The 16,007-nt window shown below is 47.2% G+C and overlaps 1 protein-coding gene across 1 annotated transcript in view; it reads left to right on the plus strand.

Annotated features, from left to right (window-relative positions):
- Positions 1-16,007, plus strand: part of POU2F3 (POU class 2 homeobox 3) — a 40,703-nt gene that overhangs the window by 7,615 nt on the left and 17,081 nt on the right. Inside the window, exon 4 of the mRNA XM_030505338.1 lies at positions 8,564-8,598. Within this exon, the coding sequence (XP_030361198.1) occupies positions 8,564-8,598 (35 nt within the window). The remainder of the gene's footprint in view (positions 1-8,563; positions 8,599-16,007) is intronic.

Genomic DNA, 16,007 nt, shown 5'->3' on the forward strand with positions numbered 1-16,007 from the left:
AAGACCCATTTCCTGATGAACTGGACCAATTCACACAGCTTCCCCGGGAATCTTGTGACCCCCAAAGGAGAGGGCAGTTACCAGCCTAACAATAGAGCTTATAAAGAATGGAAATCCTTCGAGGTGCATATTTACAAGGGCCTTTCATCACTAAAAGATGCAGACTGGCTCCAAGAAGAATTAAAAAAAATACTGAAGGGAGTTGGGTGCCAAAATGCTTTTGTAAACCAAGCCCTTGATCTAAACCTGATGCCTGAAGATCTGATGGGAAGTGTCAGTAGTCAAAAGCATAATCTCATCCTTTCATATCTCCGCCAGTTCTAGGCTTGGGGAGGGGAGAACGGGGGAAAGGGTAATTTGGGGCATTGTTTTACTTTGAAAGTGTTTAAAATAATAGCGGGGGAGGGGGTTCTTTTTAGAGAAAATTGGCAAAATGGTTCATCTTTCGTAGGGGATTAGGAAAGCTAAGCTTTTTTTTTCCTTTCCATCCACACCAATCTTACAGAAAAGGTTTCAAAGTTGTTTTGTTTCATAAGATGTTCTCCAAACCCCCATTTTGATTTCACCCACCCCTTCATGTCTACTGGTTATAGTGAATTTTGCCATTTCACACTAATCTGAGTGAAAAAGAATATATATAAATCTAAGGAATATCATGTACTCTGCCCAGTCCTGTAAATCTTAAGCATTCCTTAACTTTAACTCTGCCTTTTTTATCATGGTACACGTGTGAGGGGAAGAGGGGAATAGGCACGAGTTTCTTCCCATGAAGGCCATGGATTCGACTGCCTTCCCCCATGGCCCATGAGCTGTGTAGGTCAGCCCCAGCCCGAGCACTGGGTCATGTCTCCAGTCTGAGGGTTCCTTTTACCCTGTGTTGTGTGATGCCAACACAGTTTAACGCTTGGCTGTGGCTGGGCTCGCAGGCAGTTCCGCTGACTCCATGGGGGGTAATGACAAGCATGAGTTTTATGCTTGGCTCTAAGCTCTTTTCATCTTTTTAAACTGATGAAAGCCATGCCAGCAAGTTCTGGGTTGATTTTTTTATGGGAACTGTGGGGGCTTGGCACTGCAGAGTGTCGCCCCTGGTCTTCAAGCCGAGAGGCAGAGATCTCCCCCTTCTTGTGGTTTATCTAAGCGCTCTCTATCTGATGCAACAAAATGCTGAGGTGGGACTTGCCTCTGTCTGTCTGTTTGTTTGTGTCAGACACTTGTTCCCCGTTTATCTGCTTGATCAAAACAGGTTACACCAAGCAAAGCTACTTCCCTTTGATTTCATCTGTTGAGGCTATGGGGGGGAAGCCAAAAGGGCGATAGGGAAGCTCTTCAAACACAACCATCGGTAACTGAATAGCTGCAGGCGCTCTGAACATCTTCCCTCCCCACCCTGTAACACGGGGAACTGGCCAGCCTGCCAGGAGCCCAGGGCGGGGTGCGATGGGCACCCCAGCACTTGGGGTGTGTATGTGTGGGTGCAATATAGGGCAGCCCCACAGTGCTATCACTGCCTTGGGAGCAGTTGATATCACTCCCCAGGACAGTGGTGCTTGGCTGACCCCACAGCTTTGCCCAGCTCTGTGATCTCGAACAGCAGCAGCCAGGTAGAGGAGTGCGGTTTCCTGAGGAGGGCACATGGAGCCAGAAAGATGGGCTCTAGGCCTGATTCTGGCTCTGGTGGCCATGGTAGCAGGGTTATCAAACCCTGACGCCTTTGATAACCTATCTGAGTGCATTGGGAAGCAATAAGGCAGATATCTTCTCTCTGACAGTAAGAAAGACGCTTTCCTTTAGATACCAAGAAAATGAAAATGGTAAGGAGCTATGCATCTGCTCCTATGGTCTTGCAAAGTGTCCCTTTTGGACACCATGAATGTCATTCTTCTCACCCTGCATCCTCAACTTCAACTACCTTGTGCCTATGGAGGGGCGTCAGCATCAGTCACTTTGTTCCACTGCTGCTGTCAGACACTTAAGGTCCCCCGGCAGTGGAAGAGAGAACCCAAAGACAGCTCTTAAACTGGACACCAGAACTTCCACCCAAACAAAAACTCCTCCCAGTGCTCTGGCTTCTATGTCAGTGCTTTTTGCATTAAATTCATGCCAGGGCAGATGGAAAAACGGAGGCCATGTCTAAGTCTGCCTCTCTGCCGCACACTCCCTGCACAAACTTAAGTCTATGTCTGTTCCTCAGCTCCAGCGTGAGGGTCCTGATCTCTTCTCCCACCTTTTTGCCTGGGTGTATGCTCTCTGATGCAGGTGCTGCTCTCCCTAGGGATGGGTACAGCTCTGGGGAGAGTGGAACCTTGATTTGTGCTGGGGTCTGGGAAGGCTGTTTATGGTATTCCAGTTGCAGGTGTTGGGGTAGGGTCTCTCTAAATGCCATGGCTCATGCTGGAATAGGGCACGGTGGCTCTAATGTCTGTGTCAGCTTCTAATTCAGACAAAAGGAAATGTGCACAAGCAAGGGATGTCAGCCTGAGCAATGCAATGGCTTGTGTGAGATGATCTGGTGGGTGCTCGCGCTGTGCTGCTTGGTGCACAGGGGCATTCCTCACTGCAGACAAGCTTAAGGGCTGCACAGCCTGAGCTTTTTTCTCTTGCCTTTTGTTGTTACCTCTTCAGATGGGGCTGGAAGCACGTTGCCAGGCCTAAGTCTTTTGAGGAAACTTGGCCTTCCCCAGCCCCAAGCCGAGCCTAGTCCTTGGCTACGCCTTTGCTCTCTAAGGCGAGCTCTCCCTGGTGAAACTTCCCTCAAAGCCTCCAGGATTTCTCTTGTCTCTTCCCCCTGCAGCCATGCACAGCCCCAGGACAAGTCCCGGATAAATGAAAGCAGCAGCAGTTGGGCTGGAAACAGCTGGTTGCTATGGCAATTGGGCCTGCTTAGGATTTGCATAAGGCTGATGATTTTCATAGCACAGCCACATTTAAGGCGAGCAGGAGAAATTTCCATATTCCCAGCTCCGAGTCAGTTGGGGCGTGGGGGAGGCCAGGAGGGGGGTATTTGAAATTCAAATGAAGGTGATTAGGGTTTGAGGTTGGGTTATTTTATATTTTATTTTATTTTTTTTTTTTTCTTAAACATTCCATTATGGAAGAGGATAAAAAAGGATGGGGAGGGGAAAGGGGAACAAAAGGCTGGTTTGACTTGAATTAGAGGGGCAAAGGAAGAGCTGGTCTGATCTGCCTCTTGCCTCTGGTCTAAGAGAAGAGACTTGCCCTCTCCCAGCACCTGCAGGTGAAATGTTTTCCGTGGGAACAAATGCTGCCCTCGGGTTTCCTTCTGGAAACTGCCCCAGTCTCCCACACTTGCTGTCCTGCTTTCTCCCCTCCCTGCCCCACACGAAGGGTATATTGCACTTGGAGCTGCAATGGGACTAGAAGATGGGATTTCTTTGAGGTGTTGCTGACAAAGGAAAGGTGTTTTTATAACCCAGGGGTTTCCACCCAAATGAAACACTTGTCTTCAATGAAAGCTTCCCCTGGAGTCTGTAGCTGTCTGACTGAGTCAGCACAGATTCACTTTTCTTGCTAACCAGCTTTAACTTTCCCATGGAGATGCTCTTGATGCCCCGGTTTGGTCTGTTTTTGTCTTTAGAGAAAATGGTTAAGATGAAAGCTGCAGCTCTATCTGCCCGCCTCAAACTCCCCATCCTGTTCACACTTTCCCCTGCTCCCTTTCAAAAGCACTTAAGGTAAGCCTTGGGAGCAGCATCCCAGCAGGGAACTGACTGGTGTCTGCTCAGCTTCAGTTTCTGCTCCCCAGTGCCACTGGATGCAGCTGGAGGGAATTGGGGGCAGCCAGTAAAATGGAGAGAAGGCAATTTAAGTGAGCTCCTGCCAGCAAGGGCTTTCCCTGCTGGTTCTGGAGGAGTAGCTGGTCTGACTACTGGGAACAGTAGCATGAGGGCAATGACTCGGTATTTGCTTGAGAGTCCAAAGTGAATTGAAATTCTGAGTGTATATTTGATGCTGAATACCTTTTTTGCTTAATAGAACACATCCTTCTCAGTGCAGGTGAGCATTTTGCCTAACTTAGAATATGTGGGTCAAGTATTTTTTTTAGTTGTAGTAATCGTTGCCACTCTTTACCCACTCTTGGATAATCTTTTAACTTCTTATGTTGTTCGAGGTGAGAGATTTGATTTTTGTCCCAGTTTAACAACTGTATTTCTCGGCTCCTAGAAAATGTACGTTGAAAGGCACTCTACATCTGGCCTGCTTTGCCAGTCTCTAATGGAGTTGTGCTTTATCAGTTGGAGTGCTAAAATCTTCGGGATAGGTGAGATTAATCTTAATTTTAGATATTCAATACTTTGAGGCTGAAGTCTGACCTGCTCACCCCGGGCTTCTTGTACAGTCAATGATGAAAATGGGTATCTCCAGAAGGTGATTCATCTCTCTGCCGTCTGTCTCGGGGGCAAGATGAATTGCCCTCTGGAAGCGCCTGCTTCCTCTACATGGCTGTAAAGGCAGCCTAGAGCAATTGGCTCAGAATTAGACACCTAAAAGTTAGACATCTGAGCCCAGGCAGCTGAATCCCCTGACTGGTGTCTGCCTGGCACTGTTCCTCCATCGCCGTTCAGCTGTTCCGAATTTCCCTCCCGAATGCATGCGGCAGAAAACTGATTCCCTGTGGGAATTCCCCAACACCTGTTAAAGATTGAAATCACCTTTTAATTCCCTGTCCCTCTGTGCAGCTGAGATCAAACCGTGGGGTGAATTAAGTGTGGAGTTGGGTGGGAAGGGGTATAAGGTTAGCCCTCTGGTTGCAGCCCTGTTTTTGTCATGGAGTGAAAAGCCATGGGCGGTTGTCACTCCCTATATGTGACATCTGCATGTTGCTGCATGTGTTTGCCTGGCAAAGATGAAGGCACATTGCAATCTTGATTTTACTTTTCTCCCATTCTGGTGCTTTTATCCTCAAGCGCTGGACTGGCTCGGTGGCTTCCAGTGGGAATCGTGGCGGTTCTGATAGAGCGCTTGTCTTTGGTTTTTAGGGCAAGCACCGCATTCCAGGCAGGGGGAATGGCAGCGGGTGGGGGGGAGCTGTCCGGAACTGTTCTTCTGCTCCCATCCCCAGAGAAACCTCCCCAGGCAAACTCGCACCAGATCTGATGCCAGTGCTATGCAAAACAGCTGCCAGGTGAACCAAGGAGAGCAGCAGAGTCCTTGTCTGCCGTGCCGAGCTTATCGTTGCCTTTTCCCCCCTGTCCAGAACACATGTAAAGAGGGGAATGAAGGCTTGTTTGATGGGGAAGCTCCTGGGAACCATAGTGCAAGGGGCTCAGAGTGATCTTTCTCCATTTAAATGCCAGGGCTTCCCCAGCCTGATGGAATTTAAGGAGGGCAGGACCGCATCTAGCAGATATTTTGGATCCGTTGTGCCTGACTGGTGTATCAAGAGGCAAGTTGCTGGCTGGTGTGAAGCTCCATTAAAATTAGTGGAGTTCTGGCTGTTTACAGCAGCCGAGAATCTGCTGCCACTTACACTTTTCTTTCTTTTTATCTCCTGGAGCTAGAAAAGATTAAATCTTAAGTGCAGGTCCTCATTGTTTGAACAGCCCCGTTCCTTTAAGGAGAGAAATGACTACTTCAGTGTGAGTCCTGAGGTTGATAGAAATGGTGAGAAAATGGAGTCTATTTTGATAATATTTGTAGGAAAGTTACTGATTTAACTGAAAGAGAAGCGTTGTCATCCCTATTGTACCCAAACCTTGGCTTGCAGCTGGGATAATTTTAATTTTGTTCAAACACAAGCTTTTACTGAAATAGACAAAGGCAAGATTTGTTTGCAAATAAACCTGTGCACAAACACTCACTGGTCCTGCTGAAACATTGAAGAGATTTGTGTATCCAGCTTCCATTTACATAACCACTGGGAATAGAAATAACCTCGCCCAGTTTTAAATATCTCACTATTGGACATCTAAGTCTGAACTAGTTGCCCCTGGCTCCTTTGTAGTCAATAAAGAGAAATAGTCATCTCCAGAGGGCCGTTCATCTCAGCTTAAGATAGGCGTCTAAGATAGGTCAGATGAATGGCCTCTGGAGGTGCCTATTTCTCCTTGCTGTCTACCAAGACAGCCTGGGGCGGTTATCTCAGACTTAGACGCCCAAGCTACGGCTGAGTTAATGTCAGTCTCCATGCATATTTGCAATATGCTCCACTGTCGCAAAATACCTGGCTGTGGTGCTCCCAAACACCCCTGCTGATCTGCAGTGGGATGTGCAAGAGAAAAGAGGGTAGGACTTGGAGGAAGCTGTGTCTGGCCTTGTGAGAGAGGAAGGGAAAAAGAAAGGCAAAAGCCTGTCAGCTCTGTGTGCTTGTGATGGGAGGAAAAAGTAAGAGATGGGGAGCTTGGAAAAGAAGGAAACAATATGCAGGAGAACTTGGGCATGGTAGTAGCAATGCAGAGGGAAACTCTGTTCCAGCTGTGCATCTCAAGTTCCAAGTTTTGGAAGTGTTTGGAAGTTTGGGGGTGTAAGATAGTGACTCAGAGCCATCAGCACTGGCACCTAGGGATTTCCCTCAAGGTCTTTGAATCTTGCCTCATCCACTCGCTGCATTTGAACATGAGCAAAGCTCTTGCATCCAAGAAACCAGAAGATTACCTTTTCCTTCCTGTTCTATTTTAGCAGCTGGGAACTTTATTTCCTCCTTCTCTCCTCCTTGCCTTTCTTCCCTTTAGCTACTGCCTCTAGATTGCATCAACCCGCCAAGGGTTTCAAAGGTAGAAACTGCAGGCCTTGAAGATCCTCACACAGTCCTGCTCAGGTGTGTGGATGCTGATTGCGATCATCTATTAACACTATCAGCATTCCCATCGTTGTGTGTGCAGTTGTTGGCTCTTGGGGCGTAGAGCTGGAACGCAATGAATGAACGAATTCCCCATGCAGGAGCAGCTGGAGAGGGGTGGTCAGGGAGCAGATGGCTACAGCGAGAGGCACGGAAGAGTGTGGCAAGTTGGAGGTTGCAGTAGAGTAGGGAATTGCATGGAAGAAGATAAAGACTGAGACTGGGAAGAGAAAAAGCTTTGAGAAGAAGGTCGGGAGGAAGACAGGAAGGGAGGGCAGGCTCTAGCACAGCAGAAATACAGACAGGCTGGGGGAGAAGGTGCAGAGCTGGATCTAGGTTGAGTTGCAGATGATGAGAAGATAGGGATTTCAGAGCTGGGGGGCAACAGCTTGTTCTGCCATGACATAGTGCTGTGGTATTGCTTGAAAGAGAAGACCTACAGCTCAGCCTAACAAAAGCAACAAAGGCAGCTCAGTTTCCACAGTCAGTGCTGTTAAGATGATACAGATTAAGTCTCCAGAGCTGTTTCTAGATAGCAGAGAACAGGGTGTCATGAAATTGTTATGGTTTGACTCTAAAATATTTTGCCATCTATGAATAATTGTACCAAGCATGCTCCTCCTGAGGATCTCAAAGAACAATGCTGACTTATCTGGGAATACTGTGTATGGTGCAAGCTGAATAACTGTGTGCTAGCGTAGGATAGAGGCTTGTTCTCCTGAAGAAAGCAAGTCAGTGGGAGAGCTGGATTTGCACTCCTGCCTGCAGAACCTCTCTTAACCACTTTCCAACTTTTTGCAAGAGAGAAATGAACTCCTGAAAAACATGATGTGTTGAAGCTTGATCAGATCACAGGCATGGGCTATGCTTTATGGGGAACGTTATACTCAAAAAACAGAAGGAAGAGGCCCTGGGGGCTTGCGCCTGTGGGATGTGAGCAATTTAAGGCTGTTTATCACAAACTCAGTTGGACTAGAAGAGAATGACTTAGGGAATGGATTGCAAAGGGAAGGGGTTTCTTGGGGTTGCCTTTGCAACTAAAGAGGCTTCGTGGAATCCCTTAAAGCATTCATATCTATGGAGCATACAACCTTTCCTCTGTGATATTCTTGATGAATTTGGCAGGTGTGATGGAGGGGGGGGGGGGGAATGTTTATCATCAAAGGGGAATGAGTGAGGGCCTGTGCGGTACCTTCAGGCTGAAACCTGTCTGATTTTTCCCCCTGTGCCTGCCAATCTCTCTTGGAATCAAGGAGACGCCTCTTGAGCACAACCCCACGGCACCCTCTGTTCCTTTAGATATCCCGTAATTACTTGGTGCCACATGGGTTCCCGAAGATCCCTGGTTCACACACGGCCTTGGCCACCTGTTTGCTAGCTTCTCCCACAGTCGGTTCCTTTATGTACGGAGCCTTGGTCCTGGATTTCCCTGGATACTCGTAATGTCCTCCCGCTCACCTCTGCTGGAATCTCCCTTGCAGTCAGTGAGGTTTCCCCCACCCTCACTGCTTGGCCAGGTATCTCCGGGGCAGAAGCTCTTCTGTTTAACTTCAGCAAAAGCTGATACCTCCAAATGTTGCAAAAGCTGCCTTTGTATTTCTATTGCTGCCTTCGCATTGACTCCACCTTCCTCCTCCTCTCTTTGCTCTTACAATAAACCGAGCTGGGCCAGCAGTGTGTCTTAGGTTATGTGTGTTCTAAGTTCTGGGAAGTTTACATTGGTGTTGACTGTCATTAATACTGAGATATTTGTTTGTTTCATTGTAGGGAATGAACAGAATGGGCTGGACTTTAACAGGCAGGTAAGACGCTTCCTGGGTTACCAGGTATTCTCCTGCTTTCTTGACTTATTGTTTTTTAATTGCTCATCTTGCTGAGTCCCAGCAGCTATTGCGAAGAGATAAAACTGTTAGGTCAGAAGCTACCATTAAACAGACCACATAAATTCTTCACAATTCCCCTTGTGGGATAGGATGACAGATTAAACTTCTGGTTTCCAGGCCTTCCTATTTCATAGAAGTTCAGATAATTATAGAGTTTCTTTAAATCACCGTTTGCTTCAGGCTTTTTCTGGCTTTTTAATTTTTCCCATTGTCATTTAGAAACAAAAGGGACCTCAGTTACACTGGCAAATGTGCAAATCCTGCCTCAAAGCCCCATGCATTACTACTGTTGGTGACACTGGCTCTGAAAACACTGTGGTATGCAAGTCTAAGAGCACAGGGCTGACTCATAGGAGTATCAGCAAGGACTGAAGAGGAGGTGGTTTGAGGTCTTGGAGTGCACAGGTCAAGACCAGGCCTGCCTACAGTGACAGATTCCTCTTTGCAAGACAGTGGGGAAAGGGACAGCAGATAAAAGCAAGTGTTTCTTGCAGAGCAAGCAAGCCCTAATTGCAAGTAAACATGTGAGGGACCGTTGTCCTTGCTTTGATTGCTGTTGTCCTCCTGCTTCATACAGCTAAAAGCAACCCCTGCCTCCTTGAGTGCCCGCAAAGGCTTCCTACTCGCAGCAGATGGGCAGCTGAAGCTTCTCACCATGGCTTTTCTGTCCTTCCAGCTTGCCTTGGTGGCTCTTGCCTGACAGATGTCAGCAAGTTGCTGTTTGTTTGTTTGGTTTGGCTGCTCTGGCTTTGGGTGGGTCGTAACTTCCTATCAAAGGTGTCTTAACATGTTCAGCCATCTTCCAGGTTTTTGGAATACCCAGCTGAAAACAAAAAGTCTTGTGTCTCCAGCTCTGTGGATTGCAGAGCCCAAAGCACAGGCTTTCTGCACGCCAAGAGAAGAATCCAATCTGCTTATAAGTAGTGATAAAAGAAAATTCCCCCAAGATAGAAATAAGCCATGAAAGTACAAGATTGTTACATGCTGCAAACTTTTCCTATGGCAACACCACAAAGATGTTAGAACTGGAAGCTGGGCTGAGGTTAATCAAGGAAATGTTATTGACTCTGGTGAAGCAGCTCTGATTTACAGCCACTGATGATCTGACCCATTATCTTTAAGGTCCTAGTGCTCTGCATGCCACTGAATAAGCAGATGTTGGTAAAGTCGTGGAGACAGACAGCTTCGCACTCAGTAGGATTTGGGCCAGACTTTGCTTGATGGAAATGTCCTGCTTCCAAAAAGAGATGGTGGTTTTATGACAGTCTTTGGTAGCATTTGCTTCTTTTCCCCTTCCACCAAAAGGGTGCTACAAACTCCCTTTCATTTGTGCCTGCACCTCTGTTTGTGTCAATGAACAGCAAACCTGACTGGGGACCTATCGAGATTTACAAAGCAAAAGCCTGTGAGAAAGCTAATTTTAATGTGTTTTGTTTGGGGTTTTTCTTTAATCTGCTCTGATTCCCCACATGGTAGTGTCTGCAGATGTGTTTTTCTAGGTTGTAACAATCCATGTGAGTGGACACAGTGTGTGCAAATGGCTCTTTGTCTCCCTCTCTTGGCCCTCACAAGGCCATGTGCAGACTTGAGCCACTATTGTTATTATTATTACTATTTTAAATGAGCAGGAGCCTAAATGCACACGGGTTATACACTCACGTTTCAGGTTAACCTCAGCTATTGGTGAATTCATCTTCAATTCACCAAGTAGATTTCAAATGCCGAGAAAAAGGAAGAGGGGAGATATGGAAATCTCCAAGTGTTTTCATGTGAAATCAGGTGCTGCGCTCTTTCATTAGGGGTGGAGGTTGGTGGGGTTTTAATTTTGGTTTTGGGGTTTGAGGTTGGTTTTGGGTGGCTTTTCTTCTTTTTGTTACCTTGCAATTCAAGTTCTCAAACTGAAGCCAAGACGTATGGTTTGAAACCCAACTCCAACCTGAATGCAAGAGCTGCTGAGCTCTCTTTGACTTTATTTGGAGTGCTGGGCGCTAATCACTTTGAAGATCATAAATCTCACATCGTTTAAGCCTCTCCCGCAGTCTTTGTAGATGGCCTACATTTCAGGTCTGTTTCCCTCCCAAGTTACGCTCCAGGCGGGAAGAGAAGGGTGGAGTGACCTGGTTAGACCCCTTACTTGCCTACCAATTCCCTGCTGTGGCTGCTCTCACCCTGAAAACGGGGAGGAGGGAAACTCTTGTGGAGTTTGAGGTTTTCAGGCAGTTTGTGGGTCAGGCCTGTGCTTTATGAGAAAGCTGCCTTCTGATCCCTCAACCTAGTTGGCAAACATTTCTTTTCCCCCCTCTCCTCTTAAAACTCTCCTCCCACCTGGATGCAACAGTAATTTGTATGTGAATGAGAGGGAAAAGGGTGTGTATGAAAAAAGCAGCATCTTCTGCCTTGCCTATCTGGTTTGGCTTTTTATTTAGCGAGTCTAATGCTGTTTGTTTCCTGTTTATATCAAGGGAAATGCAAAGAGACAGTAATAAACTTTCACCTTCAGTGCAGGCAACCTGGATAGGGACATCTGCTGCTTGATGGTTTGGGCTCATGTCCAGAGCATGTCAGGGACAGAACTGAGGAACTCACGAAGTTACTCAGAGTCTTGCCATGAAAGGACATTGTGTGGGACCAGGGAAAGGTCTGACTGAAAGTGTTGAAACAAGAACTTTTCCCTCCTGTAATGTGGTGATCCTCAACAGGTGATGCTGATGCGGTCTTACCAGGTCTTGTTTGGTTTATTTCCCCATTGGTACAGGCAGCATTCAGCCTTTAAGGAAATAGTGCATTGTTTGTTTTTGTAGGCTGCTCTGAAGAGAGCTGTTCTAGACATCCAGGTAATTCACCTTCTGCCTGCAGTTAATATTGCCTTCTGGAATACCCAACAGAGCTAGGGTTGATGATTTTGGGAGATGACAGGGTTTGTGTGCATGGTAACCCAGCACATAGTGCTGTGCATCAATCTGCAGCTGGAGGAGGAAAATACACAGATGCTGAATCACTGATTTCTTTTCCATCAGGGAAGTGATGTGTAGGACCATGTCACCTGGTCCTTGCAGTCTCTGAGTGCTAGGAAGGAACAAAGGCTCTTATCTCCTCTACTTCCAGAGAAGGGAATGAGAGATGCTCTCCGAGCCCCTTCATGCTCTCAAACACAGAGCTGCACTCCATTGCTGGAAGAGAATGTCTTTCTTGAAATCAAGCTGAAAGGTTATGTCTTGCCAGTGCAGAAAAGGCTTAGCAGGATCTACATGTGCTCTGTATCCAAATATGTCGTGGAATTTCATTCCAGCAAAAGGCTAACCCTTGCAGACAGGCTGTCATTTGTTTAATGATAATGACAGGTTTGATAGTCGTATCAATGTAAAGGTGATGCTGCTGTGAGACTCTACCATATTCAAGATAGACAAGCAGGCATTAGTGTGCTTGAGCAGCCCAGGGCTGGGCTCAGCACAGCTTGAATTTTCCTGTTGGTTCTTTACTCCTATTACTTTATTGTCTTCAATTTGCACCAATCGGGGGATTTAAGGATACATATCTCTTTCCCACAGGCTTCCTAGAAATACGATCTTGGGATGGATTTACCTGGGAGAAGTAGGTAGCTTGGGGATGTATTGCTGGGGCAGGAGAGATCTTTAGAGCACAAACAGAAGCATCCAGAACGAAATAAGAAAATAGGACATGCAATTGAAGTGGCCTTGTATTGCATATGCACATTAGCTCAATACTTACTTTTGCACATCAGGTAATAGTGAGTTGTCTCAGGTCTTGATAGCTGATGTGCTGTAGAAACATGATATGAGAAATTAAAGTGGGCAAACTGCACCTGAGATCTAAGTTCACTGGTGGCTCTTTTTCAGTGCCATTAATAACACTCTGACCTTGTTTGGTACTTTCCACCCACATGTCTGAAGGTACTTTGCTAATGAATTTAGAATCCTGGTGCCTCTGGAAGGTAGGGAGGTGTTTAACCCTGTCTTACAGGTGAAGCAGACACAGACTCACTACCTGGCTTTTCCCAAAGATGTGATTGCAGCTGAAATCAGTGGATGCTTTAAAGGACAGTTGCCTGTGGACATTAAGGTGTATTGTAATCCAGGGACCTGCTCCCTAGCAGCGCTGGGATGTGGACTTTGCTTCTCTGATTCATAGTCTTGTGCTCAACCACAGACAAGTTCTTCCTCCCTTCCATCCTTTTGAAGGTGGAAAGAAGGGCCTAACTCGCTAGGTAGTTTGTTATTAATATCTGGGATGCAAAACTCCCTGCAGATTTAATTTTGCTCAATCAGGGCTTCCCTTCCCCCAGGGATCTCTCTCAGGTTTTCATTCCACTTTGTGTTCCCACCTCCCCCTAATCTCATTTGTTCCCTATATGTCATTTCTGTTCCTGCTTGGCTTTTCCCTGTGGGTAGTTCAGGTTTCAGTCTGCCCTCCAGATTTCCATCCCAGTCCTGTTTTGCCCTCCTCTCAAGGGGAGGTTCACATCCTGCTTCCTTCTCCCCTCTGGGGATCAATTCAGATTTCACTCTCTCTTCTCTGCATTGCCCCGGGGTATCAGCCTAAGTCTTGCATCTGCTTTTCATCTCTTGAGCCTTCACAAACTGGAAATCAGCCCAGCTGTCCGTATCTGCCTTGACTGACACTGCACCTAAGCTGAACACTACCTTGGCCTTTCCCTTTTGAAGTCTCCTTGCTCTGTCCTAGGGACAGACTGATTGCATAAATTTGTATGTGTGCTGGTTCTTCATTGAAATGCAGCCCTTTGGGAAAGCATCAGAGAAAGCCCTGGCTTGAGGGAAAGTCCTCTGTTTCTATATATGGCACTGTTTTGCTTAGGACAGATATGTAGAGGAACCTCTTCTTCAAGCTAGTTTTGTTCTGGCGCCTTGCAGAGGCCCTCAGATGAGATGGCTGGGAATGAACTCCAAAACAGGCCGCTGAATCTCTCTGGGGAAGCTTATGAGGGAAAAAGGGATGGAAGCAGGAGGAAGGATTTGGCCTTTTAAATCTTCTTCTCAAGAGGTGGACTGATACCACTGGTTATATTAGCCAATAACAGTTGACAACAACCCAGCAATGCTTCAGGCGTGTCAGGATTGTAGTTTCTTAAGATCCAGCTCACATGCAGTCAGTTCATAGTCCTGCTTTCCTGCTCCAGGCTCAAGAACAACCTATGTTTATAAGATATTTCCTACACTTGTGGCCGTGGTCTACTGGCAATATATGTTGTACAGCCGTTTCAAAGCTATCTTATAGATGAGGGAGAGACAGATAGATCTTCTCTTTGTGAAAATTCCCTGCTCCAACAGGGCTTCTATCACCCTTTGGGAAATGTTTTCTAGGCTCATGGGGGACAAGCCCTAGTTTCATGGGCCTGTCTAGAGGGACATAACAATTGCTTCCACAGTAGAAACTAAGCTCAAGGCATGGTTGTCACTGTCAAACCACTACTGAGGTTGCCCGGCACCTTTTTAAGCAGTGAGTTGCACGAACTACTGTGCATGGATATGACTCTTGTGCCTGCTGGAGAATGGCTCATCGGTAATAAGGAGAGAACTCTGAATTCTCGAAGGCCTTTCATCTGGTGAGCTCCAAGAATTCAATCAAAAGTCTGCACCACCCAGCAAGGGTGGAGCCCTACACCCATTTTGCAGAAGGGCAAGTCATAGCATAAGAAAGTAAAGGTGATGGGGTTTCAAGCAAGGCCTCTAATTTTGGAAGCCTGACATCAGAGTGCACTTTCTCTCTTCCCAGAGGTGCTGATCTGCTAGCACTCCATGTGAAATCAGTGGGCTGAACTGGGGCTGCTCAGCCCCTTAGGAGTCAGACATTGGGTTTATCCTAGCAAGAAACTCTCTTGCCTTGCTTCCCAACGCATGGAAATTGCCCAAAGCCACCAGGTTGGGAGCAGAACTGGCTCTGAGCTCCCTCTTCCCCTCACTAGCTAGACTTCATCCCCTCCACCCAAAATGAAAACCTGTGATGCTCCAGCAAAGTTGATCTTTCTCACTCTCCCTTTCTTTTTTAATTATATTACTTGTGTGCATTTAATGCAATCCCTCTAGCTGCTCTTCTTGTGCCCCAGTTCCCTGGGGCGCAAGAACCGGTGCCAAAACTACTGGGAACCAATGAGAGAAACCTGCAGAGCTGGGATGGAGCCAGCCCCAGTCACGGGAGCCGTCCTATTCCAAGCGAATCCCTTTCAAAGGCGGGATGTGGTGGAAGGCGCCTTGCTACTGAGGGCTACCTGCTCCATGAATCGTTAGGTGGACACTGCTCTGCCCTCCTCGTGGATGACTGAGCTGGGGACATCGGTACTGTACAGCAGGGAGGCAGTGCCAGGTATTTAGATGTTTTGTGACTGAGTGGAAGCCGGAGAGCACAGAGAACCCAGAACAATCACAGTTTCCTCCTCCTAGAGAAGAGATCCATGGAAAGGGGAGTTTTTTCATGCAGGAGAATGGTGAAGGGTCTGGTTCTGGCCCCAGAAAAGCCCAATAAGGCAACTTTGCTGCTGACTTCAACAGGAACGTGATTAGGCTCCGGGAAACCTGTGTGAGCATGCAAGAGGGCATGGGAGAAGCCGTGAAGGCTGGTGTGTGTGAAATCGGATTGATAAGGAAAGGGGCAGGGATGCAGCCCAGGGTGGGAGCAAAGAAGATAAGCACAAAGGTGTAGGCAGAGGTGGAGTTCTGGAGAGCTTTGGAAGTTGGGCAAGTGAAGTTGAGGGAAATGCAGGGAGCAGTGCTGCAACGCATGAGAAGCTCGGGGCAGAAGGGCAGGACCCCTGGGCTGAGGATGGCTAGGCTGGAAGGGGCAGGGAGAGTCCTGGAATAGGGATGTGAGAGAACTGACAGCCTTAATGGTGGTAAAATTGTTTTCTCTGCTTTTTTTGGAGGTTCTCACCATTTCAATCAAGAAAATGGCATATCCTCCTCCCCTTTTTAAAAGTATTTCCAGTTTGGCCTGTCCACAGGCTTTGGCAGAGAGGGTGCCACGTGCCTGAGTACAAGCAGTAAGAGCAAAGATGCTGTAAGGGGTTGCGTTTCAGTATCTTTCTGCTAGTTCTGTGCTCCCTGGGCATAGATCACCTTCCAAAAGCACTAGTTAGCCTCTGCGTTCCTGAGGCTCTTGCAGAGGCTGCAGTTTCTAATGTGGAGAGCAGCCCTTTGCCAGGATGTGCTTACCTGAGCAGGCACTGATAGGAGCATGGCCATTCAGGGCAGGTGCTCTTCCCACCTCTGGTTTTGGTTCTTCCCCTCCCTTGCCCAGCACCTGCTTTTGAAGCCTACTGTGCTACATATGGTCCTTTTGAGGTTTGTCATCAGCAC

Source organism: Strigops habroptila, chromosome 17, assembly GCF_004027225.2.
Source record: "Strigops habroptila isolate Jane chromosome 17, bStrHab1.2.pri, whole genome shotgun sequence".
Classification (NCBI taxonomy): Eukaryota; Metazoa; Chordata; class Aves; order Psittaciformes; family Psittacidae; genus Strigops; species Strigops habroptila.